At 47.9% G+C, this 26,227-nt stretch overlaps 1 protein-coding gene across 3 annotated transcripts in view; it reads left to right on the forward strand.

Annotated features, from left to right (window-relative positions):
• Positions 1-26,227, forward strand: part of LARGE1 (LARGE xylosyl- and glucuronyltransferase 1) — a 544,808-nt gene that overhangs the window by 138,771 nt on the left and 379,810 nt on the right. For 2 of the 3 annotated variants that reach the window (XM_058741473.1, XM_058741472.1), the window contains exon 2: positions 4,083-4,270. In XM_058741473.1, coding sequence (XP_058597456.1) covers positions 4,165-4,270 — 106 coding nt within the window. In that variant the 5' untranslated portion in view covers positions 4,083-4,164. Of the gene's footprint in view, positions 1-4,082; positions 4,271-26,227 lie in introns of those variants that run through there. The other variant, XM_058741474.1, reaches the window with a different exon arrangement.

Consider the following 26,227-nt stretch of genomic DNA (forward strand, 5'->3'; position numbering starts at 1 on the left):
ATGGAAAGTAAAACTAACACATGTATTTTTCACTGTGTGCCCTGAGGTATTTTGAATCAACATGCAATATAACAAGAAGACGTGGTGATTCAAATTTTAAAATATTTTTCAGTTATAAAAGCAACACATATTCTTTGTCAAAGTTTTTTGGGAGAAATCTGTATTCAGATATATTGAAATGATCAGTATCCTATACCCAGAGATAACCTTTAACTTTTATACTGTTCATATGTATAGTTGTATCGGTATTTATACGTGTTTTGTTGGACTGAAAGATACTTGTAATCACATTTATGTTCAGCTGTGAGTACTGCTTTTGTGGCTTTAATAGAGCATGATAATTTTTCTGGCTCATACAGTGTTCTGCATAAATGTGACTTTCATTGGTTAAAACAGATGGGAGAAGACAGATCGAGTAGGAGAAGTTTAGGAGCAGAAATTGACCAGCTTGGCCAAGGAATTGGATGATGGGTTTTGAGGCATTTTATTTTATTTTATTTATTTTTTAAATATGAAATTTATTGTCAAATTGGTTTCCATACAACACCCAGTGCTCATCCCAACAGATGGAGGCATGGGCATTTTAGAGGTGACTCTTTGCCCTGCCTATTCACCCTGGAGTCTGTCTCCCTCAGACCAGGCAAGAACCGGTTCCAGACTGGTTTCCCCAGTTAATCCATCAACATTTGCACAGGTATGGGAGGTGATTTCCAGACCTTCCTTCTTTCTTGTGTTCCTTCACTGTATTGACTTCCTGGAGTAACTCCTGATATAAATTGAGATTTTTCTTTAAATTGTGTTTTTAGTGCACAGAGGTGTCATTTAAAAGTCAAATCCATGAGGGAATATTTTTTTACCTGCTGGGTTTAATTTCAGATGCCAGTGTTATCATAAAATGCAAACCACCCTGGACTCTGTTTCAAAACTTAGGACAAATTGTGCCAGTTGAAATTAACTTTTGCAGATGGAGTGAAGAAAGGAGGAAAGGAAGTGTTTGAAAGAGGTTTTTAAAAACGGTTTTAAATATTAATGCCACTTGCGTTCAGTTCCGTATATATTCCTACTACTTACCCCTGAAGTCCAAATTCATCTATTGCTTTCCAGTTTTTGCTCCGTCTGTTGTACTTTTTTTGTTTGTTTTGTTTTGTTTTGAGAGGGAACAAACGGTGGTGATGTATTTAACCAGGGGAGGAAAGTAATCCTAAGATTCAACATGAAAGATTTAGGTTAGATCAGAAGGGAAACGACCCCTGGCAAAGGTTGTTGGAATCAGTTACTTGGGGAGAGCAGAGCCCAAGGCCTCTCGGCCGTAGGGGCATGTAACCTTTGGCCCGTTCATCAACCTTTCTAGGCCTTAGTTTTCTCATCCACTAAATGGGGATGAAAAATAGTTTCTACCTCTTAGGTTATTTTGGAGAATTAAAAGAGCCTGAGACATAATACATGCTGCTTATTGCTAGTTGTCTTTACTATTATTATAAGTGAATTGCAGGGGCGCCTGGGTGGCTCGGTGGGTTAAGCATCCGACTTCAGATCACGTCATGATCTCCTAGTTTGTGAGTTCAAGCCCGGTGTAGAGCTCTGTGCTGACAGCTCAGAGCTGGAGCCTGCTTTGGATTCTGTGTCTCCCTCTCACTCTGCCCCTCCCCAACGTGTGTGTGTGTGTGTGTGTGTGTGTGTGTGTGTATTCTCTCTCTTTCAAAAATAAATAAACATTAAAAAAAATAAGTGAACTGCAAAAGAAACAACAACAAAAACAACAGCAACAAAAAAACCAAAAAAAAAAACAAACAAAACCAACAACCCAAAAACCAAACAACCAACCAAACACCACGAGAGGCAGTTTTAATGTGGTGTCTTCCTGAAGGAGAATCCAGTGGGTCCTTCTGATTGAAGTCACCCATTTGCACTTGACAATGTCAGCCAGGACTTCTTTGTTGGGCTCTTTTCTCCCAAGCCCTGTGGGAATGGGGAGTGAGAAAAACATGATGCTTCTGCCCTTCTGCTCTCAGGAAGACGTGGGGCTCACCTGGCCTCATGCTCCATCAGTCCTTTCTGGGCCCTTCTTCAAGGGATCTCTCATTTAAGACTCTCTGGCAGAGAGGGCATCGCTTCATTGTAGATGGACAACATGGAACTTACCCGGAGACGGGGAGTTCGGCAGTGTTGCAGCTAGTTGAGCGTGGAACTGGATTTGAAGCCACATCAGTGTCACTGCATAGCCTCCTGTCCCCAGTATGTTCTTCCTGAGAGATCCCCCAGCATCTGGGAAATCCTCATTCGTAGTGAGTCACAGTTGGTGTGGAGGGTTTGTTGCCCATGCTTCAGAATGAAAAACTTTCTATGGTAGTGGAGGGGGCTGGGGGCACCTTTTGTCAAATCAACATTCTTTGTTGAAAGGGGTTTTGCTTTTTTGGTTTTACTTTCTAGGCCACACCCTCCAGCCTTGTGGTCTTTCCTGTGTTTCGAGGGAGGGCCATTTCGAAAATGGCGTCAGAGTGGTTGCAGAAGAAAGCCTGGCACTGACAGTTGAGATTGGCTCCATTAGGTGTTTATTGCCGGCCACTTGCTGAACGCAAATTCCTAAAGCTCCAAAAGGCTTTTTTTTTTGGTTAGACTCTGATTCCATTTGTACGTTCAGCAGACAGTTATCAGCCAGCCAGCAGGTGACAGGCAGTATGCTAAGTCTTAGGCCAATGTAAGATGGGCGGACAGGGTGTCTGTCTCCCGAAGACGCCACGGCTGGTGGGGAGGGGAGACAGTTCAACCAGACCCTAGTCACATGGGGCTTAGGGGTTCTGGCAGAGGGAAGGACATTTGTGGGACTACCCAAGGGGACAGCAAAGCCAGCTCTTTCGTGGACATTGTTCTTTGGGGATGGGAAGCCTTGTATAGATACCTGCAATAGTAGCTTCCGCCCTGTTTGGGAGGTTCCTAACATGTGGATCCCGCATTCCACCTGCAGCCATTGTGACATCCACATTAGGATATAGGTGAAGAGGTTGCATGGTCTGTTGGGTTTTAAATTCCTTTGTAAGGCATATGACCTGTGGTCAGATACCCAGGTGAAGGATCATGGGCCCCTACTCCGTGAGAATTGACCTTCTCCTCCCTCTTTGAACATGTCTCAGGCAGTCTTCTGCGTGTACTTAGGACTGGCTCTCTGCAGATGAGTTGTAGGTTATCTGTGTTCCTCTCCGTTTTCTGCACATTTTAATTGTTTCCATGCTTTTCTGGATATCTTCTTCTGTATTAAAGGCGGGAGCTATTAAGATAGTCCCTGGTGAGTGTTTGTGGGTTATCAACTGTGATCCAGTTGTAGTCCCCTGCAGATGATGATGTGGCCAGTGCAGTCTCCTCTCCTCTGAGTGTGCCATCAGTCAGCCTCCAGTGCCTTCCTCAGCTCTTCCTATCTGGAACTCGGGAACGGTTCTGGCATCTTGGCCACACCTGCATCAGTCAGCAACTTCGTTTGTCTTTCCACAGAGCTCTGTGCACAGCTCAGTCTGTCACATTCTTGCTGCAAGCTAACCTACACTATAGAATACATGCCTGTGTGTGTGTGTGTGTGTGTGTGTGTGTGTGTGCATGAGAGAGAGAAAGAGAGAGAGAGAGAGAGAGAGAGAGAGAGAGAGAGAGGCAGAAGGGAGAGATCTCATAGGGTTTTTTGTTTTTGTTTTTTCTTATAGAGAGAAAGAGAGAGAACATAAGCTGGGGAGGGGCAGTGGGAGAAAGAGAATCTTAAGCTCCATGCTCAATGCTAAGCCTGACGTGGGGCTCGATCCCACAACACTGGGATCATGACCTGAGCCGAAATCCAGAGTCGGACGCTTAACCGACTGAGCCACCCAGTGTCCCTTGAGATCTCATACTTTTTATCATCCTTTATTCATTTACTTTTTAAAGAGCTGTCTCTGTTTTGATAAACTGCAAGACTGCCGCACTTGTCTCAGAATAGAAGGTTAGCAGGAGATTGTGGACGAGTCCGATACTTTCACGACCTACAGGGTATTTCTCCTCTGCAATCTGCATCCATTTACAGTGCTAAGAACTCAGCCCTTCCTCTCTGCTCTTCCTTTCAGAAAGTATTATGAGGGAGGCCGAGGACCCCGTGCTCCGGGCAGAGAATCGGCGCTGGGATTAGGGGTTGTCACTTCTGAGAGGATGCTGGGAATCTGCAGAGGGAGACGGAAATTCCTGGCTGCCTCGCTGACTGTTCTCTGCATCCCAGCCGTCACCTGGCTTTACCTCTTTGCCGGGAGCTTTGAAGGTAAGAAGGAGGCTTCCTCACAGGGAGAGGGATGGAGAGGGAAGAAAAAGGACACTGGCCGTCCCAGAGTCCTCGGAAGCCCCCTCCGGGTCACCGTGTGGAGCAGGAGAACGTTGGTGCTCAGGCAGAGACTTGCGTGGGGCTTACACGCGTGTTGGAGGGAGTCTGTCGTGAGGAGGAACACAGAGAAACAGGAACGAAGTCAGGTGCACCTGGGTGCAGTGGAGCTACCAGCTTTCCAGGTCGATCGCTGTGTCAATAGCGGGCGAAAGGTTTGGGCCCTGGAGAGGTTTCTCAGCCGCATGGAGCCAGCTGTTTCATTCATTCTTCCATTCATTCATTCATTCATTCATTCACTCACACATTTCACATTTTGTTGTGACTCTTGCTGCTGCTGCTGCTGTTGTGGAACATCTGCACCGAACCAGGTGCTGGGAATGCAGCGATCACAGATCTGGACATTCACAATGCGTTGGGGGTTGGGGGGGGACGACAGGTGAGCACAGGACTGCCGTGCATGGAGCCCAGGGTGCCGCGGGAGGCAGCCGTTGGGGTGTCAGGCCTGGCTGGGTGTGAAAGATGATGGTCACACTGGCCGGATGGAGGCGTTCAAGCAGAGGAGCGGCCCTCCCCAAGCCAATCAAAACAAACGCCGATCCTTGTCGCTTCTCAGCAATCAGTGGAGAAGACAAGCCTGGCCATTCTCCCAGCCAGCAATTTCAAATGCTGCACAGTGTTTCGCGTATCAAAGGTGGTTTTCTAAGCTTCAGGGTGGGAAGGGATGGGAGCATCGAGGAGGACGCTTTCTTTTTATTTATGCCCATAAGTGAGTTCAAAAAAATCTCCGATGAAAATCTGTCTCAAGGAAGTCACCACTGTGTTTTTAAACATTTCCTTTATGCATAATTTTTTTGACAGCTCAAGGCTACCTTTTAATTAGGAGTTGTGGACTTTGTGAGATTTGCCCTGAGTTAGCTCGACTGAGTGTGATCGGGGTGGCTGTGTGCCTGTAGAGCAGGAAAGGGCCCGTATGTCCTGCCCCATACGTCCCTGGAGTCGAGGAGTTTCCATATGAGCAGCTACGTGGAGTAAATTATGCCATGGCAGTGGATGATTAAGTTTTGGCAAAGAGATCAGAGGGAGAAAGGTGAGTTGATGTGGATCCTAGAAGAGACAGAAGGAAGCATTGGGCCAGGGATGATGGAAAAGCCCTTGTAAAAGAAGGCTGAGAGCACCCAGTGCCAGTCCAGGGTTAGCACGTGAAAACCTTGACCCTGCCAATATAACGGGACTAGTGATAATACTAATGATGTAACAATATTAACGATAATGAGCATGCCAGTGTTTCAGACATTCCTGCGGGCCAGTTATCGTTGCAGGGGCTTTGCATGCATTGTCTCGCTCTCCCCAGTAATCCCATGTAGTAGGTATACAAGAGGAGGGCGAGGCAGAAATCCTTCAGTGATCTGTCCAAGACCCCAAAGCCCGTCAGGATGGGCCTGTGTTATTGGACTCGAGATCTGAGCTTCGTAACTACGATACCATGTTGTAGATGGGGGCTCCAGTGAGGTATCAGACTTTGGCTTAGGGGTTTGACAAGGTGTCACATGACCTTTCTGGGTGCCTCAGAGGGAAGTTGCAGAATTTTCATTTGCACTCGTTGATAAAAACCCAACCCCAAATGATTTTGGCAAGAAGGGAATTTGGGGGCTAACAAAACCAGTAAGTTCAAATGTAGGACGGGCTTCAGGCAGGGTTGGATCCAGGGGCTCAAATGATATTTTTGTAGCGCAGTCTCCCTTCTTGCCTTTGCTCTCCATTTCTCCACCTTGGTTTCTTTCAGGGCAGTTTTATCTCCACAGAGGAAGCTTTAGTTTACAACTTACATTCACCAGTGCCTGTGGAAAGAGGAGTTCGTCCTCCCCCTGCTTCCACAGTATTGCCTGATTGGATTGCCTCTGGTCACTTGTGGTCCAGAGACCAATCACCGTGGCTGGGGGAGGTGCCTATTTTTGGTCTTAGGGTAAAGAGGAGTTCCCTGAAATACATGGAGTCAGAATGAGGGACTCAAAATGGCCCCCAAAGGTAAATGGTGCATTTTCCCAAAGAGGAGACTAGGAGTGGATCTGACATATGGAGAATGTATAATTGGCTGTGCTTAGTGGTAGGTTGATGTCAGCTAGAATCTCCTTTCCAGCCTCCTGCTGTCTGGGCCAGCCTTGGCTGATGGAGTGACCACTATCTCTGACTTTGAATGACTGTATTAGACTATCAGACAGACGACGGGAAACAGAGAGGATTGAGGAAATAATACTCTGAGGTGACCTGTACAGACTGGAAAGAGGTGCCCTATTTACCAACATGTTGCTAATAATAAATCCTCCCCTTGTGACCAAATCACAAACTGCATTAAATAGGGGCTAGATGATGTGAGTACGTTAACAGAAGTATCCCAGCTAGAATGACAGCGGGGATAGATGCCTTTTCTGGGGTATCAGTTAATCCACAGCTGGACCACAGCATTTATTTCTAGATGCCACACTTGGAGGACAATCTAGACAAGTCAGCACATTCAGGAGAGTCTAGGCGAATGCCAGTGCCAATCCAAACCTTGTGACATGCAGAATAGTGGAAAGAATTGGGGCTATTTACCTTGGAGAAGCAGAGGTTCCACTCCAGGTGTACCTGATCGGCTTCCACAAACAGTCAAGGAGCTGTCGCCCGAAAGAGAGATGGCCCCAGAATCTATGGAGGGACATGGCAGGGAGCCAGCTGTCGAACTCATCCTAGTAAAGGATCATCCTGTCCAGGGCTGGAATGAGCTGCCCTGGGAGGTAGTGAAACACCCAGCATGAGAGGTGTGTAAATACAAGTGTCGTGTGGTACGGGGAGCTCAGCATGGGGCGGGGGGGGGGGGGGCGGTAATGTAGGGCAGGATGACCCAGAGATCCTGAGGCTCTAGAAAAGGCTGAGTATGTACTGGGAGACAAAGGTACCTCCGTGGAGCCCTTGCCAGTTGTCAGCAGATATCAGTACATTTGCAAAAGAGCCTGTGGAGACATTCTTTTCTCTGCAGTTAAACATAACTTTGGGGCGCCTGGGTGGCTCAGTCGGTTAAGCGTCAAACTTCAGCTCAGCTCATGATCTCGTGGTCCGTGAGTTCAAGTCCCGTGTTGGGCTCGTGCTGACAGCTGTCAGAGACAGCTGACAGCAGAGCCTGGAGCCTGCTTTGGATTCTGTGTTGCCCCCCTCCCCCTGCCCCTCCCCTGCTTGTGCTCTCTCTCTCTCTCTCTCCCTCCCTCAAAAGTAAATAAGTAAATGTTAAAATAAAAAAAAAAAAATGTAACAACTTTGCAATCCGTTTATTGACCCCCTTGAGTTTTCTGTTCAAGGCAGGTGGAGCCATAAATAAGGGACAGAGTTGCTGCCTGTATTCATGGGGATGCTATTTATATTTTATGTGAGTTTATTTATTTTTCAACCCCGTTTAATTTCGATGGATCTCTTGAGAGCAGAGCCTAGACTCTCCCAGAGATGCAGATGCCTCCTGCATAAAGTTTTCGAATTCGATGACACACAGCAGTAAGATCTATTGAGAGTATCCTGGATGATAGCCTCAGGCTCCGAATCATCTGAGCCAGAGTAGCGGTGTGATTTGGGGTACAATCACTGCTCTTTCTAAGCCTTTGTCTCCTGCTACACGAAGTGACATAAAACTGAAGGTCACCTGGGGTGCCTGGGTGGCTCAGTTGGTTGAGCGTCTGACACTTAATTTCGGCTCAGGTCATTATTTCCTGATTCATGAGTTCGAGTCCTGCATCAGGCTCTGCGCTGACAGTGCAGAGTCTGTTTGGGATCCTCTCTCTCTCTCTCTCTCTCTCTCTCTCTCTCTCTGCTCCCCCTGTGTTCTCTCACTCTCTCTCAAAACAAATAAACTTAAAGAATATATTTTAAAAAAAAATGAATGTCACCTGTTGGGGCTATTGGGGCACTAACATTCTGGAAGTCTTCTATTCTAAGCATCTGACGTGAATGAATTGGAAATGCCAGAATCTTCTCCAGTTAATGGCAAATATGTCAGGAAGAGGGAATCGGCTTCCTGTGATTTGCTCCTGAGTGTGGATCCAGGATCAATGCATAAAAGTTATGAGGAAACAGGCATTGACTCAATGTAAGAAAAGAACCATTGTAATCGCAGATTCGACTTGCCAGGTGTTGGAGTCCACATCTTGGAAAGTGATGAGATCCCCATTCGCAGAGCTGTTTGTCAAAGGCCAGGTGCCTGCTGGTTACAGATGCTGATCAGGGGATGTCTTTGCTGGCACTTCAGCCCCCCCAGTTCCTCAACCCTATTCGTTTCCTCCCCCATCCTCCTTTTCTCCTGTAGCATCTCAGTTACCATTCCCAGCTACCCGTCCATCAAGCTCAAAGCGTGGAGTCTTTGCTTCCTTCTTTATTCTCTCCATCGCCGGGTGCCACATCCTGTCGCACCTGACTGTGGCCTCTTGCGGCCACGTCTTTGCTTCCCGCCTTTCACCACTGCCATGGCCCTAGCTCAGCCATTCACCTTCATCCTTTGTGGTCGCGGCTGATGGAACATCCCGCCGTCTCACACATGTCCTCCAGCCTCCAGAGAGCGGCCAGAGCTCAGTCGCGGGGCCATCCTGCTCCTTGCCGGCTGTGCTGCCTCTGTTTCCTTATGTCCCCTCCTGTCTTCCATCAGCCACACTGGATTCGCTTCGGGTGCTGTGTGCACCTGCCCTCTGAGACTGCTGGTCTTCTCACATGCTGGCTCCTGGGACACTGCTGCCCTTCCATCCTTCCCCGCAGCCCACCCCCCCTCCTTCCCTCCTTCTTTGCTGGGCTGACTTAGACCCTCAGGTCTCAGCTGAGCATGATGGGTCCTCCCCCTTAGCTAGGTTGGCTTCTGCCACGTCTACAAACTCCTTTTACTTTCTTTTCTTCATACCCTCATTACTTTTCTTGTGTTTTCTTTTATTTTTTAAAATTTCTTTATTAATTTTTGAGAGAGAGACAGAGTGTAAGCAGGGGAGGGGCAGAGAGACAGGAGGAGACACAGAATTGGAAGCCGGCTCCAGGCTCTGAGCTGTCAGCACAGAGCCCAACATGGGGCTCGGACCCACGGACTGCGAGATCATGACCTGAGCCGGTCGGACCACTAACCGGCTGAGCCACCCAGGCGCCCCTTTTCTTGTTTTTTTTTAATCACCTGTCTTCACAAGTGAGTACAGGCCTTAGGAGGGAATGGAGTGGTTTTCTTCTATTCATCTTTCTGTCACTAGAACCTACTCCAGCGTCAGGAGAATTGTTTGTTGAATGAATGAATGAGAGAAGAATGCCCTCTTCTGGCTTTGAATGCCGACAGCTCTCAGCTCTCACCGTTGCCCTCTGGGTTCTCTCCATACTCGTGGTCACTGCTTGGGGTCTTTCACAGACATTTTCCCTTAGCTCATAATTTCCATCTTTACTCAGGTGAATGCCTCGTTGAACGCATTGAGAAAACATCTGTTTTCCTACTTCTCAATTTTTGCTCTTTGTTCCTTCTGTCCAGTATACAGTTGTCTTTTTTTCCCACTACTCTTCCTCCCAGCCAACATCTTCAGCGCCCAAATTCAATGTCATTTTCCCCTAATGTCTGATTCTGTGTGGAAACTTCTATGACAGCACTCATCAAGGGATGTTTTGCTTGTGTGGTGTCTTTCTATCCACTCGCTTTTGAGTTTCGTGAGACAAGGGGCTGTTTTATTTATCTTTCCATTCTCAGAGCCTGGGCATCACTCTTAGTTGGGCCTTAGTGAATGTTGACTGGGTGGGAGTCCGGATGTTGATGGAAGCAGGGGTCTGTAGTAGCCAAGGGCTCATCCGGAGCCCTGAGCATCTGTGATTTTGAGACCTCAGAATATGGCTCCAGGAGCCACCCCTTAATTCTGGATGGAATGTTAATTCTTGGACTTGAGTAATTCTGCTTAAACACACCTCTGTTTGAATTTAGATCATGCGTATTATTTTCCACCAGAATCACCTTATCTCATGGGCATGTGAGTTTTATTTACGGGCTGTGGCTCTGTCTCTTCTGCCCATCATGGAGATGGTATTCAGCTGTTACTGAATTACCAGCATGCGGAGAAAGCGTGCTTTTCGGCCATTCAGAAGATTTTTCACACATGCTGCCTTCTGATAATTTATGACCAGCTCTGTGCAGAAGCTCAGGCCGGAAGCTTTCAATGGTCAGGGAGGCAGGGCCGGGAGGGTGCGGGTGCTTTCAAAAGGAAATGTCTTCAGAGGATGCAAAGTCCTGAGCATTTAAAACTGGTGTCGGGAACAGGCACAGGATATTAATATCTGGACTGGTTTCAGCCCACACCCACATTTTAGTTCACTGTTCATGCCATTCTTATCAACACAAATTACTCCTAAAATGAATGGTTTGAGAGTTGTCTTGATAAATTTCAGCAGAAAGAAATGAGGGCCTGACATTTGACTGTTTTGAAGAATTGCATTGAGAACCAAGGACTTGTAAGTTAAAGTGTTTTCCTTTTCACTGTGAGGGATCACGGGGCGCATGAATGGTGGAAAAGGGGAGGTGGGGGGGCGGTGTCCAAACCTGACCGATTCCCTAGCCTCCCGTCCACTTCCCTCAGCCCAGAGACCGTGCCCCAAGGTTGGTGAGTTTGGAGTGTGCGAGGTGCTAGTGAATGATTTGCTCAAGGTTTTGGTGTCTATCCCCTGGGATGAGTCTCTGTGGCAGCTGTGATGTGAGCCATGCCCTCCTGCCAGTGGCCCAAATGAACCCCATAATGAGGTGATTATGGGGTGCAAAAACACAGGGTGCTGAATGCAGAATGAAATGGAAAGTATACAAATTTTTCTTAATAGGTCAGAAATGAAGGGCTTTCCTGGCCAGTGCTTCCTAGCTGTTCGTGCCGAGTGGAAGCCTACGAAACAGGATGTGAGGGAGGCAGCAGTGAGTGGAGCCCAAGTCGCGGGCACAGCGGGCCTGCACACAACTGCGCTTCTCACCTGGAGCCCCAAAGCATCTCCTTATTTTAGACCCTGAGGGTGGCTGAAATCCATCCCCGTTGTGTTCAGCTCCGAGATGGTTGCTAAGGTGACCTTTACTTTTCTCGCACCAGCTTTTGATCATAAAGCATTCTTGGCGGTCCTGCTGGGGTGGAGAAAATGGCCCTGATTGTCATCAGTTGGCTGTACCTCCTGGAGGAGCTCATGGTTAGAATCTCTGACCAAGTGTTAGGAAACCTGGGGTCTACTAATCCCAGCAGCCACCTTGTATTAGTTTCCTACGGCCGCTGTAACCAAGTACCCCAAGTTCGGTGCTGAAAGACACACACATTTGTTATCGTATGGTTCTGGAGGTCAGAAATCTAGTCAGGTCTTAGTAGGCTAGAGCCTAGATGTTGTCGGGGCTGGTTCCTTCCAGAGGCCTCAGCGGGGATCCGTTTTCGAGGGCAGAAGTGTAGCTCCTTCAGGTTACTCTTTCTTGCTTTCTTTCTTTCTTTCTAAAAAAACATTTATTTGTTTTTGAGAGCTGGAGAGAGACAGCACTAGTCAGGGAGGGGCAGAGAGAGAGAGGGAGACGCAGAATCTGAATCAGGCTCCAGGCTCTGACATGTCAGCACAGAGTCTGATGCGGGACTCGAACCCACAGACTGTGAGATCATGACCTGAGCCAAAGTTGGACGCTTAACCGACTGAGCCACCTGGGCACCCCTCAGGTCACGCTTTCTAACTCTGAGCCTGCTGCTGGAAATCCTCAGGTCTCCTTCTCTGACTTCCTGTCTTCTTAAAAGGACCCTTGTGATTCCACTGGGCCCACCTGGATAGCCCAGAACAGTCTTTCCATCTCACAAGCCTTAGTTTAGTCACGCTTGCAAAGTCCCTCCTGCCAGAGAAGGGAACAGATTCACAGGTTGTGGGGAGTAGGACACGAACATCTCTGGGGGCCATTATTTGGTCCTCCACATGGCCCTAGTCTACCCTCCCCATCCCCTCCATCTTGCTTTTGTCTAGGGACAAAAGGATGTGGAATCATCTCTTCTGTCTTATCCTGCTCTAGGAGTTTGGGGTTCTATAATTCTAATACACATAAATATCCAGCAGGACTTGCCCCTCATGAAAAAGGCATTACATTCATATCTGTTCAAACAATTGTAAACCATAATATTTTCTATAATAGGTGTTTATTCAATAACCAATGATAGGCTAAGGTTTTCTGAAAAGAAGGGACAGGAACTTCTCTTTGGGGGGGGGGGTGCAGGTCTTAAAGTGATCTTTCTTATTTCAAACGCCAATTTAACCAAAGAAGGGGGCATTTCCCTCAGAGAACCCTGTGATGGTCTATTAATTCTAAGTAAAATGTTTGTGTAACTACTTTGGAATACGATTTGGTGTTACCACCTAAACCTGAACATAGCCTGTAACCCATCAGTTCTGTCCCTGGTCACATACCAAAGAGAAGCGTTATGGATGTTTGCACAAAAGACGTGTGCAAGAATGTTCACGTCAGCATTATTATTAATAGTGCCACATACGAAAATACTGAAATGTACGTCCACAGTAAAATAAACCTATAAATAGTGGCATATTTGTATAGTGAAGTACTACAGAGCAATGAAAATGAATATCTTCACAGATAGTGTTGAACAAAAGAGTATGTATGGTAGGATTCAATTATGTAAATACAAAAGCAGACAAAAGTTGATCTAGGAGTAGAGACTGGGGAGGAGCCAAAGGAAGACTTGGTAATCCAGGTGACTAACTTTTTAACCTGTGATTACTAAAGGGGTGTTCACTTTGTGAATATTCATCAGCTTTTTTGTTTTCTGCATGTGTTATTTAAAAAAGACAAAACAAAAAACAAAACACTATGCAGAGTCACCTGGGTGGCTCAGTCGGTTAAGCATCCAGCTTCAGCTCAGGTCATGATCTCACGGTTCATGAGTTTGAGCCCCGCATTGGACTCTGCTGACAGCTCAGAGCCTGGAGCCTGCTTCAGCCTCTCTCTCTCTGCCCCTCCCCTGCTCGTGCTCTGTCTCTCTCAGAAATAAATAAAAATAAAAATAAAATAGTATAAAAAAACACTGCAACTCTATTGATAACTGAATTTGAAGAGATTTTGTGGGGTTTGCATTCTTTTCAGATAAGAGGAATTTTATTAACCTTTGGGATTTACGAATCAGTGTCATTGTTTAACTTTGAAATTCAAATACCTTTTAAACACGAAACTTTTCTTTTGGGGTATGTATTTAACATTCCTATTTCACCACGTTTCCTTTTTTTTCCCCTCCTGATCCACCTTACCATTTGGACACACACGCCTCCTGTGAGGGCCTGATCACAGCACTGATTCAAAATCTGAAATTTGCTCATAAAGCCCTAATTCTGAAAGTGTTTCCATCACTTTGAAATGAGATCAGTGTTCCTAACCAGAACTCCAGCAATGACAATTTCCAATTAATATTAAAGTGATAGTATTTCTTAATACGGATTCCAAGCCACATTGGATAAAAGTTCCCATCTGCATTAATCAGCCGACCTGCATGTCCATAAAACCCTTGTGCCTGGAAAAGAAAGGAAAAGAAACTTTTTAATGTTTTTTTTTTTTTTTTTATTTTTGGGACAGAGAGAGACAGAGCATGAACGGGGGAGGGGCAGAGAGAGAGGGAGACACAGAATCGGAAACAGGCTCCAGGCTCCGAGCCATCGGCCCAGAGCCTGACGCGGGGCTCGAACTCACGGACCGCGAGATCGTGACCTGGCTGAAGTCGGACGCTTAACCGACTGCGCCACCCAGGCGCCCCTAATGTTTTATTTTTGAGAGAGAGCACAAATGGGGGAGGGGCAGAGAGAGGGGGACAGAGGACCCAAAGTGGGCTCTGTGCTGACAGCAGTGAGCCTGATGTGGGGCTCCATCTCATGAGCCGTGAGATCATGACCTGAGCTGAAGTTGGATGCTCAACTGACTGAGCCACCCAGGTGCCCCAAGAAAGAAAATTTTTATTGGACATGAAAACCTGGAAGGGATAACACTTACTGTCTCTGGTTAGAAAGTGGCTGCATCTGGCCCGAAGTTGCATTGTGCTTGGCTGGTGCACTGCTTTTACTGTTTTTAACTGGATTTTTGACCATTAAAACTTGGGAGAGTGCACATAAAAATCATGATTTCTGACCTTGCTTAACAGCGTGGAAAGATGTAGCAAACCAGACCCACTTTTCATCCTAGCAGCCATTGGCTGGACCTGGGTAGTGGCTGTCCCTTTGCCCAGTGCATGGACATTCCAGTTTGTCACCGAGCCATCCTTTCTGGTTGATCCCTGTGTCACTCTGTGCACTGTTGTTTTACACAGAGCTGGATTGAGAAGAAAGTGCTTCTGGGATTTGCTTAGGTCCCTGGTTGACCCTGGCTGGCTCAGACTTTGCATTTGGACTTCCTGGCTTACTCTCTGCCATGTGCCGGGGTGGGGATGTGCCCTACGTTCTCTCATTTCTTCCTCCAGACAGCTTCACGCCTTTCTGTTTGACAGATGAGGAACTTGAGGTTCAGGGTGTTGTGTTCCTTCGCTGAGGTCACCCAGCTGATAACTTGGAGCCAGCACGTGAACTCAGGCCTGCCCCAAAAAGGTCCTGCACGTTGCCCTTTCTCAACTTGAAGATACAGAAATGGCTGGCAGAGGAGATTTTAAAGTCCATGTGCTTAGGGGCACCTGGGTGGCTAGGTTGGTTAAGCGTCCCACTCAACTTCAGCTCAGGTCATAATCTCATGGTTCGTGAGTTCTAGCCCCATGTTGGGCTCTGTGCTGACAGCGCGGAGCCTGCTTGGGATTCTCTCTCTCCCTCTCTCTGTGCCCCTACCCTGCTCATTCTCTCTCTCTCTCAAAATAAAATAAACGTTAAAAAAAAAAAGTCCATATGCTCAAGTTTTCAGACAAGGACAAGACAAAACCCATCTTGGTCGAGAAGAGGGCAAACCATATTCTGTGGCTAGCAGGATTATTATTAGCCATATATTGGCTTATGTAGCAGAGAATTCGATTAGTCTTATAGTGCAGATTGCATTTTGCTTCTGCTGTAGACTCCTACAATTAAGAGCGGGAGTGAATTTAAGGATTCCTTTGGGCAGCCTTACAACCTAAGCAGATAAAACCTCTGAAAACCAATTGACTTTGGGGCAGGGGCTGTTGGAGGGTGGGGGTGATGAACACGTTCCTGAGGGCTAGGTAGCATGATTTAAGTCAGAGGGACAGTAGACATGGGAGTTCACAGCACTCCCCCGTGGAAAGGGAAGCAGGAATGTAGTTCATGCATTTGTTGTGAAGGCTGAGCAGAGTGTCTTACAGAGTGACAGTTGTTGAGGACGTTTTCTTCCCCCTCTCCTGTTTTCCTAGAGTGTTAGAAGGTCCTCCTTGGAAAGATGCAAACGATCACCCCCCTGGTCTAAATAAGGCCCACAGAGGCCACTGAAGTCAGCAGAACTGGACAAACTAAGCTTGCGTCTCGGCTGGCAGTGTGGCTGGAACCATCCCTCAGTACATTTCTGTACATTGGCAGCATTCCCTGTAGGTGTTGGAAAGCAGGGGGAGGAAGTGGGGAGACTGAGACCCGTAACCTGTGGTCGTAAATGCACCTGCAGCTACTTGGGGACCCTGGAACCGTGCTTGGAGAAGTGAAGCTATTTCACATGGATGGCCTTGTAGTGAGGACATTGAAGGGTAACAGAGAGGAGAGGACCATCCTCTGACTCCATGATGAATCACCTCTGTGACCAGATTTGTCTTCTAGGGCTGGAAATGCATTGGCACACCTGCCTCTAATTCCCAAACCTCCCTGCCAATGCTGTGTGTTGTCCGCTAAGGAACTTAACCCCTCTGTGCCCAAATGGTCCCCTCTAACAGTGGGGTGCTGCTCCCTATTTAACAGGGTTTTTGTGCAGGTGATAAGGAATCCATTGTGTGTAATTTGGAGTAGATTCGCAGTCATTTTGTGGTTAGCTGTGCTTTATACACTGTGCTCTCTGAAGCAAGAAAATCGCTCCAGGAATCACCAGAATTGAATGTTTAAGATTGTGCCATTCAGAAGGATCTTGGTGACTCAGGCCAGGGTCTTACGGTTCTTGGGTCGAGCCCCGCTTTGAGCTCTGTGCTGATAGCGGGCAGCCTACTTAGGATTCTCTCCTCTCTGCCCTTCCCCCGCCCCCCCCCCCACCATGTTCTTTCTCTTTATCTCAAAATAAATATTTAAAGAGATCCTTTTTTTTTTTTAATATGAAATTTATTGTCAAATTGGTTTCCATACAACACCCAGTGCTCATCCCGACAGGTGCCCTCCTCAATGCCCATCACTCACTTTCCCCTCCTTCCCACCCCCATCAACCCTCAGTTTATTCTCAGTTTTTAAGAGTCTCTGATGGTTTGGCTCCCTCCCTCTCTTTTTTTTTCTTCCCCTCCCCCATGGTCTTCTGTTAAATTTCTCAGGATCCACATAAGAGTGAAAACATATGGTATCTGTCTTTCTCTGCCTGACTTATTTCACTTAGCATAACACTCCCCAGTTCCATCCACGTTGCTACAAAAGGCCATATTTCATTCTTTCTCATTGCCAAGTAGTACTCCATTGTGTATATAAACCACAACTTCTTTATCCATTCATCAGTTGAAGGACACAGGCTCTTTCCATCATTTGGCTATTGTTGAAAGTGCTATACACATTGGGGTACAAGGGCCCCTATGCATCAGCACTCCTGTATCCTTTGGGTCAATTCCTAGCAGTGGTATTGCTGGGTCATAGGATAGATCTAGTTTTAATTTTTTGAGGAACCTCCACACCGTTTTCCAGAGTGGCTTAAAGAGATCCTGATGATGCAAGGCTCCTGGTCTTTCCAGGGTGGGCCCTTTCGATTATGGGTATTTGTCATTTTTGCTCCAGCAGAGGGCAGTCCATGCCCCATCTTCTGCCTACCCGGGAGTTGTCCTGACTGAGCAGGTGCGGGCTGTTGAAGCTGGTGGTGATGTCCTAGGTGGGAACCCTCTCCACTGCACCAGTAGGTAGCCATGACGATTAGGTAGCATGGTGCTGCCACACAGAAGCTTTCTCCCATACATTTAAATAACCCTCCCCCAACTCCATTGGGGAAGGCAGTATTTTGTCTCGAATGAGGTAATTGAGCTTCAGAGCCGTTGATGGATCATCCGAGGACCTTCATTCATTCAACAAACACAGCCAGGGACTGTTCTGCGACACTGGGGATCGAGCTTGCAATCCCATGAGCATGTCCTCTGGTCTCCCGGAGCTCCCTTTCTGGTGCAGGGGGAAAAATGATTCATGGACAGTTTCCTCTTCTGCTGAGTGGTGGTGGGTGCTACAAAGAAAAAGTTTGGCAAGGTGATGGTGAAAGTGTCAGGAAAGGGGAAGGTGCTGTTTTAATAGGGTGGTTGGACAGGGCTCTCTGCTGGGTGACATTTAAGCAGAGCCAGGTGGAGATGGGAGGAATAGCATTTCAGGCAGAAGGAACGGTGGGAAGCGGTGAGTGCTCAGTGCCTTTGTAGAAAGGCAAGGAGAAATCAGGTCGCTGGAGAAGGGAGTGTGGTGGGTGAAGTCAGGAAAAGTGGGGGCCACCGCACAGGCCTGGCCAGTGGGTCTTGGAGCTCTGGGCTCTGATTTCTTCATCATCCTGGTCTCCTTCCCGGATATGCTGAGATTCTGCTGCTGAGGTGCCCAGGTGCCTGTGTTTTTAACAAGCGCACCAGGGTCAGCCTTATCTTCTGGCAAGCTGGGGAGGTTTGACGCGAGTCTAGATCTTTCCTTCTGCTAGGTAGGTTCCCTTCTTCCTCTGGGTGTTTGACCTCAGCTCCCTTCCTCAGCTCATGGGCTGTAGGACCTGCATTTGATAACGGTCAGGTTGGTGATGACAGCTTGGCTTTAATGCCTGCTGTTTGTATTCTGCAGCAGCCCAGCTCTGTGCTTCATCTCTGACATCTAAATCTCCTCCCACCAGGTTCCCGAGGGAGATATTATTACTTCCAGCCACTATACTGTCTGTGCCTCTGTTCAGCTTCTAGAGTTGAATTGCACCTCCCTTACGTAACTGCCTTCTTTTGCAAAGTTGGCGGGTAGGCTGGAATAATGCCGTGCGTCGCTCAGAGAGGGCCTGGCACAGGACAGAGTGCCGGATCAATTGTTTTTGTTGCTAGTGTTAGCCCTCATTTCTACACCCTTCAGATGGTGAGGTCTTGCTTTTGTGTCATCATCTCTGAATCCTTAGTGTGGGGCACCTGGAATGTAGTGGGTGCTCACAAGTGTTGAAGAGTGCCTGAGATAAAAACACCAGCTCTTATTTACGGAGGATTTAGGTGCTTGTAATAACTCATCAGTGTGTCGGAACAGCTAAGGTGAGTACTGACCTTCCCATTTTACAGATGAGGAAACGGAGGCACGGGAAGTTTCAGTAATTGGCTCAAGGTTCCAGAGTAGGGCTTTTTGCTCCGGCAGCTGGTGTTCACCAGGATCCCACCAAGGCTCCCTTTACCTCTTAAACTGACACGATTACAGACCTTTCTCTTTACTGTGTGAGTTCCCTTCTTCCTGCGTCGTTCTCCATGGAGGTTGGGAAAAGCAGGTCATTTCCCATGGGTGAGTAACCCTTCAGACATACTTGGAAAGTACTAGACCAAATCTTCCCAGGTGGCGGGGTATCCACTTGTGTTAACCTTTCTTACTTGTCAAGCCGTGGGTTTTCTTTCCTGCCTCCTGGGCTTAGCTGCCAGTTGCCTCTGCCCTGTTGATGGTTGGATCCAGACTTCGGGGACAGATAAGGGGTCAGCCTTTTCTGAGCAATAGAGCTAACTAACCTATGCTTTCTCCTACCCGGAAACCATGCCTGTGATCTGTGCTTCCCAGAATGCAATGCCTGGCTTGCCCTGAAGAGATTGGGGGCACGTGGGTTTCTGAAAGCTGTCAGATCAGTCCAGAAATGAACGTAGGCACTCCCCTGTGGCACACGTGGGAGACTGCTCTGAGGTGGCAGTGAGTGAGACCGGTCTGGAGAGAGAAGCCTCTCACTCACAGCTTAATTTCATGTTTTGGATAAACACTCTGAGGTGAGTGATGTGAAGGGGTGGATAAGTAAGGATCCCAGAGAGTGAGTATTTATGAAATCTTTATATTTCCCTCTCACCACCGCTCTCTTAATACAGAGTTCTGCTCAGGTGGCTGGCTGAGCAGAAAGGAGTCTGCTTTTTCCCTTCAGTCCACCCCTCTGCCCCAGACAATCTCTGCACTGCTTTCCAGATGCCTTGATGACAGGTGGTAATCAGAAAGAGACCTTGAGTTGCAGATTTTCTCCTCTTCTTCCCTTGTTCAGTTAGTTCCCTGGGCTCCTTCAGACGTTGAGACCTGCCTTCCGTCTGCCCTTGCTGCGGGACGAGGGAAGTTTGCACTGGTGAGTGTTGGCTGTGTGTGCTGTTCCAGGCACGCACACTGCTTCTGATAACGCCTCTTCGGGCAGGTCCCGTTCTTGTCATCCTTGCAGGGATCAGGTGCAGGGTGTTAGGAAACTTGCCCTAGGTTGCAGAGCCAGTGAGCCCAGCCTGTCTGGCTCAGAGCTGGTGCTCTTAACGACCAATACACTGCCTCCCGCCTCCCTCCCTTCCATTATGGTGGCACACACGTGGTTCTCCCTCTGTGCAAAGCATGGTGCCCGACACAGGGGAACAGGTGAGTAGGACTTCCCAGGGCACGGGGTTGACACAAAAATACAGAAGTCCAAATGTGCTGCTGGTGCCATGAGAACACTGTACAAAGCTCAGGGGGCTGTGCAGGGGCCACAGGTCAGAAAAGGGCTTCACGGGGAAGTGATCTGGAGCTAAATGTTGAAAAGGTGGTTAGAGTTTTCTGGGGATTCGTGAGAGCGTTTTTGTCATTTGGGAAGACACGGAGGAAAGAAGCCACCAGGGCAAGAGGGAATCGGAAGACGTCTCCCGTGCCCCCTGCATGGCAGTTGCCTGTCAAAGGAGCGTGCACCTGAACGTGAGGACAGCAGGCAGGGCAGAATGGAAGGGACATGAGCTTTGCAGACAGAAAGCTCTGGGTTTGAACTCTTCTGTGCATCCACAGGCACGCCTCTCCATGCCTCTCACTTTTTCTGTGCCTCTGTTTCTCCTGCCTAAATGGGAACAACACTGTCTTCATAAAGATTTATTCAGAAGACTGAGTGTGAAGAGTTATGGAAGCACCTGACACATCCTGGGCTATCAGTAAATTACAGCGACATGTTATGTTTTGTTTTGTTTTGTTTTGTTTTGTTTTGTTTTGATGAGGTCATTTATTGATAAACTTCAGATAGGTAATTGAAAATAAAACATAGTATAAAAATCCCTCTTTTGGCACATAGCTGTTGCCCAGTAAATATAAAGCAGAGGCTTTGTTTGCACGTGGTTGGACTGGCCTCATTGCCAGCAGGGCATGATGGGAGAAAGCACAAAATGAGAGAGCGGTTAAGTGGATTGTGCAGGGTCACCGGGCCAGCACACGGGGGCACTCACTTTCTCGTTGGTCTCTGCAGCAGCTCTGAGAGTCCAGCTGTGCTAGTGTTCTTTCTCTCAGAGAAAATTAAGATCCAAGGAAGCTGAATATCCTGTCCAGTCGCTCATGTCATTGGCCCCAAGAATGGACTTCATCACCAAACAGCCATGAAGCCGATCCAGGACTCTGTTTCCTAACCTGCACAATGGGAGTGATCAATATCTGCCCTGCCACACCTCAGAGAGTTGTTAAGGAGATCGGATTGAATAGTCCTTGAAGAAGAAAACCAAGAAAGGTTAGCTGGCTTGACAAAGGGCAGGTGGAATTTCATTCCCGGTTCCTAATTTTCCAGGGTGGCCTGCTTGAGCTCTTTCTCTAGAAATACGGAAAATGTTTGGAGACTCTTTTTGGTGCACACAAGGATCTTAGAACAGAGTCAAAAGATGAAATGCCTCCTCCTCTGAATACAGCTGAGGTCTGCAGGGTAGAAGGTGGAGGTATTTGAACACCCACCCTGTCGACCTCACACCTTCTGTCGCCCAGCACCCCTCCCCAACCTTGCCCCCAGCTTCAAGGCCCTGCTGAGAGCCACCCTGCTCTCCCCATACCCTTCTGAAAGCCTTTTGTTCCCAGGCCTTGGTGTTCACTCCTTCCTGTGCAACCCATCTGGCTTGGCTAGCCATTTAGAAGCAGAGTCTGCAGCCTTATTTTGATTTCATACGGCCTCATCCACTTGTTAATTCAGGAAAAATTCACTGAGGGCATGCTATGTCCCAGGCACACTTCTGGGTTCTCTGGAAACCCTCTGGTCCTCAGGGAGCTTCAGTTTACCAGGAAATAGTAAGCAAGCAAGTTTACAAATAAGATAATGACACTGTGCGTGCCATTTTGGAGAGGGCGGGTGGGGAAGGACTTTGATGAAGTGACATTTGAACTGGGACCTGAAGCATGATTCTGAGCATGAGAACAGCCACACAAAGAGACCAGCTGTAACAGCTCAGAGTCTGGAAAGGGGCATAGTGTGTTTGGGGAAAGCTGATGGAGGCCCAGGAGCCAGGGGTGGGATAAGCACGAGGATACGTGGTCTGAGATGCACTTGGGGACTTAGGCAGACACAGTGTGGACAGACCACTGATGGGAGTTTGGATTCTTTTAAAGACCAGTAGTGTCCTGGAAGCTGGGGGCGAGGCCAGCCTCATGGTGGATGTATTCACTTCTTCTGCCCTCGTATCAGGTGACCACACCCATAGTGGTTTTAGACAACTCTGATTTATTCTTACGGTTCTGGAAGTCAGCAGTCCACAGTCTGTGTCATTGGGCTGGAGTCAGGGTGTCGGCGAGGCTGGTTCCTTCTCGAGGCTCCGAGGGGATCTGTTTCCTTGCCTTCTCTAGGCTCGGCTCTAGAGGCTGCCTGGTTCCTTGGCTCTTGGTCCCTTCCTGCATCTTCAGAACCTTCCATCTTGCTTCCACTGTGACGTCTGCTGTCCGACTCTGACCCTTATGTTACACTGTGCCCACCTGGATCATCAGGATAATCTTCTCATCTCGAAGCCCTTCATTTAATTACTTCTGCAAACTCCCTTAAGGCACCATAGTCCCAGGGGCCAAGGATTGGGACATGGATGTTTTGGAGGCTGTTATTCAGCCAGCCATATCAAATTTACGTTCGGAACCGTCCCTCAGGGGTCTGCATGGAGAATGCTATAAGGAGGCGGGAGTTTAGGCCAGACCTCCAGCCAGGTGGCTAGTGTGGTCGTCCATGTGAGCAGTGAGGTGACCTGACCTTGGATGGTGGCCGTGAGGTGAGGCAGAAATGGCTGGCCGCTGCTTTCTGTAGAGAACCTTCAGGTCCTGGTGATGTTTGGTTCCTGACGGTGAGAGAAAGGTAGCGAGATCCAGCAGAAGAGCCGATGTGGGGCAACCAGTGGCCGGTTTGAGACCTCTCGGTGACAGACCAAGCATCTGACAGTAAGCGCCCTCAACCTGGTCACACCTGGGTGTTGGGACCGTTGAACCAGTGACACTTAGCAGAGAGGTGATGTAGGCTGCCAATGTCAACAGTCTTTGCTAGGAAAAAGAAATGTTCTATGGAAAGAAAGATTGGGATGGCTTTTTTTCATTTCCAGTATGAAGTAGACGCTGTACTTTTTTTTTTTTTTTTTTAATTTTTTTTTTCAACGTTTTTAATTTATTTTTGGGACAGAGAGAGACAGAGCATGAACGGGGGAGGGTCAGAGAGAGAGGGAGACGCAGAATCGGAAACAGGCTCCAGGCTCCGAGCCATCAGCCCAGAGCCTGACGCGGGGCTCGAACTCACGGACCGTGAGATCGTGACCTGGCTGAAGTCGGACGCTTAACCGACTGCGCCACCCAGGCGCCCCTGTACTTTTAATATTCATCATAAAGAAAAGTGTGTTTGAAGTCCAGTAGAAGTGCCGGCAGTGGCTTTATTAGGTGGTGCTGTGGAGGTGTGCCAGGGCAGCCAGTGTGTGGCTCCTGGATCATAAGACCTGGGCTCTGAGTCGGATTCTCCTGCTCACAGATGCATCAGCTTGGAGTGGTCCCATGCTGTATCGGGGCCTCAGCTCCTCATCAAGCTTTAGGACACGGTTGTGACAGATGAGCTAATGCAGGACAGGATCCTTGCAGACATGCTGCCAGGTGTACAGGGGTTATTCGGCAAGCGTCAGCCCTCTTTGAGGGAAAAGAGATCAGAGGGAACACTGCTAGCATCTATTGAACACTCACACGCTCTTGATGCTGTTCTCTGTGACTTACCCAGATGAGCTCTTTGATCTGTATGAAACCAGCCTGCCAGGTCGGTCTCTTCATTATCCCCACTTACAGGTGAGGACATTGAGGTACCGGGAGGTTAAATTCCTTGCCCAAGGTCCCTTTTCTTGGAAATAGAGGAGGTGGCCCTGGGGGCCATGCTTTTAGTTACTGTGCGGTCTCCGCACATGGAGGGGACCTGTGTCATCCCCATCTGACAGATGAGGAAACTGAGGTGGCAGGGGATCAAGTACCTACAGAAACAGCGGGTTTGTGGCAATTAGCACGTTTCTCACTTGTGAATGGTTAAAAGCTGAAGCTGCTTCTGCTGGAACTCCCAGCTAAGGAGGGGGTTTTCATCTCAAACAGGGGGTCCAGCCCTGTTGCTATACTCCTCCCAGCCCCGGGCCTCGGAAAGGTCGGCTCTTTCCCCAGATGGTCTCAGGACCGGACCGTAGCTGTCCTTCTCCCTTCCAACTGCAGTTCCAGTGCCCTGGCCATGCGGTCCAGCATCCCTGTTCCCCTGCGGCCCCTCCCCCTGGATCCCCCTCTCTGCTCCTGCCTGTAGCTTAGTGAGAAGTTATAGTCACGGGTGTGTGGGGTGTGTGGGGGTGATTTAGCCAGAATCGTGCTGTTCTGAAGACTCTAAGCCCCGTAGGGTTGGGTGTCCTTACCGGCTCCGTGTTTCTATACTTGGTTCAAGCAAGCTTGTGCATTTAGGAAAGTCTCATTTCCATCAGACGTGTTTGCAGCTTGCCCCAGGTGCCTGACATTTCACCTTGCAGCTGCTGGGTTTTCTAATATTTATATTGCCTATCAGTCTGTGAGAGCCTTGAAGGTTCAAACTGGCTTTGGGGGCTCTTTAAATCCCCTACTAGGTGCAGCATGTAAGGGTAGTGATCAGTACTTGAGACGGTGGTCCTATATTGGCCACTTCTTAAATTTGTTTTCTTTGGGGCCGCCTGGGTGGCTCCATCAGTTAAGTATCTGACTTTGGCTCAGGTCATGATCTCATGGTCCGTGGGTTCAAGCCCCGCATCTGGCTCTGTGCTGACAGCCTGGAGCCTGCTTCAGATTCTGTGTCTCCCTCTCTCTCTGCCACTCCTCTGCTTGTACTCTTTCTCTCAAAAGTAAATATTAGGAAAAAAAAATTTTTTTAAGTAATTTGATTTTTTTAACCTACGTGAGGGAGGCATGTTATTGCATGATACTACTTTTTGTTGATTTTTTTTTTTTAAACCTAAAAGCTGGAGCAAAGCAGTCTCAGTACTATAATACCACAGCATTTATTCCATACACATGTGTTTTATATTCCAGTGTGCTGATTAGTATATACACAGAAAATATATGTGTGTGTCACACACCTTTTGATGACTTCCTTTCTTGTGTGAGTTCCAGGCTAGTCCCCTTCATTTGAAGGTTTTTTTTCCCTTTAAAAACTATTTTTTTATTCTTTTTTTTTTTTTAATGTTTATTTATTTTTGACAGAGAGAGAGAGAGAGAGAGACACAGAATCCAAAGCAGGCTCCAGGCTCTGAGCTGTCAGCACAGAGCCTGATGCGGGACTCGAACTCACAGACCGTGAGATCATGACCTGAGCCGAAGTCAGACGCTCAACTGACTGAGCCACTCAGGCGCCCCTAAAAACTATTTTTTTAAAATGTTTCTTTATTTTGAGAGACAAAGAGATTGCAAATAGGGGAGGGGCAAAGAGAAAGGGAGAGAGAGAATCCCAAGCAGGCTCCATGCTGATAGCACATAGCCCCAAGCGAGGCTTGATCTCCTGAACCATGAGATCATGACCTGAGCCAAGATCGAGTCGGACACTTAACTGACTGAGCTACCCAGGTGCCATGTAAAACATGGGCGTAAATATTGTTCTGCCCAAGGCTTGCCCTGCCCTTCCAGATTCCCCCATCCCAATTCCACTTTTCCCAAGCACTTAAGCCTAATGTCAGATAGTGTGGCATCTGGGGAGTCAAATCCTGAGCTTATTTGAGATGAAAATTCACCCGGAATTTGCAAGTGAGGTTTAGTAGGGAGTGCTACTTTTACTGCTTTTTTAATTCATTTTTAAACATATTTATTTATTTATTTTGTGTGAGAGAATGAATGAGTGGGGGAAGGGCAGAGAGAGCAAGGGGGAGAGAGAATCCCAAGCAGGCTCCACACTGAGTGCAGAGCCTGATGTGGGGCTCTATCTCACGACCCTGAGATCATGACTTGAATCGAAATCAAGAGTTGGGTGCTTAACCAGCTGAGCCACCCAGGCGCCCCTTACTGTGCCTTTTTTAATGACCTCTCCCCCGCCATCCCCCTTGAGAAAATCCTGGTATTTTTGAGCAGGAAAGACCTGCATTATCCCCGTTGTGTTTGCATGTTTCTTTGTGTGTGTTGAGGTTCCCTCTGGATGGCCACCTGATTTTATTGCCTTCGTTTCTTACTCCCCTGTTTTCCTATTAGATGATGGAGGAGGTGTTTATTAAGTACTGGGTATATGTTTGATTCTGGACTGGGGTCTTGAGAAAGACACAGAGCAGGTTAAGGTATGGTCCCTGTCCTTAAGATGTTCTGTTGTTAGTCTTAGGTGATCATGACCTTTTAGTAAGTGGTCATTCCCTGAGGACAGTG

Source organism: Neofelis nebulosa, chromosome 8 (genome assembly GCF_028018385.1).
Source record: "Neofelis nebulosa isolate mNeoNeb1 chromosome 8, mNeoNeb1.pri, whole genome shotgun sequence".
Lineage (NCBI taxonomy): Eukaryota > Metazoa > Chordata > Mammalia > Carnivora > Felidae > Neofelis > Neofelis nebulosa.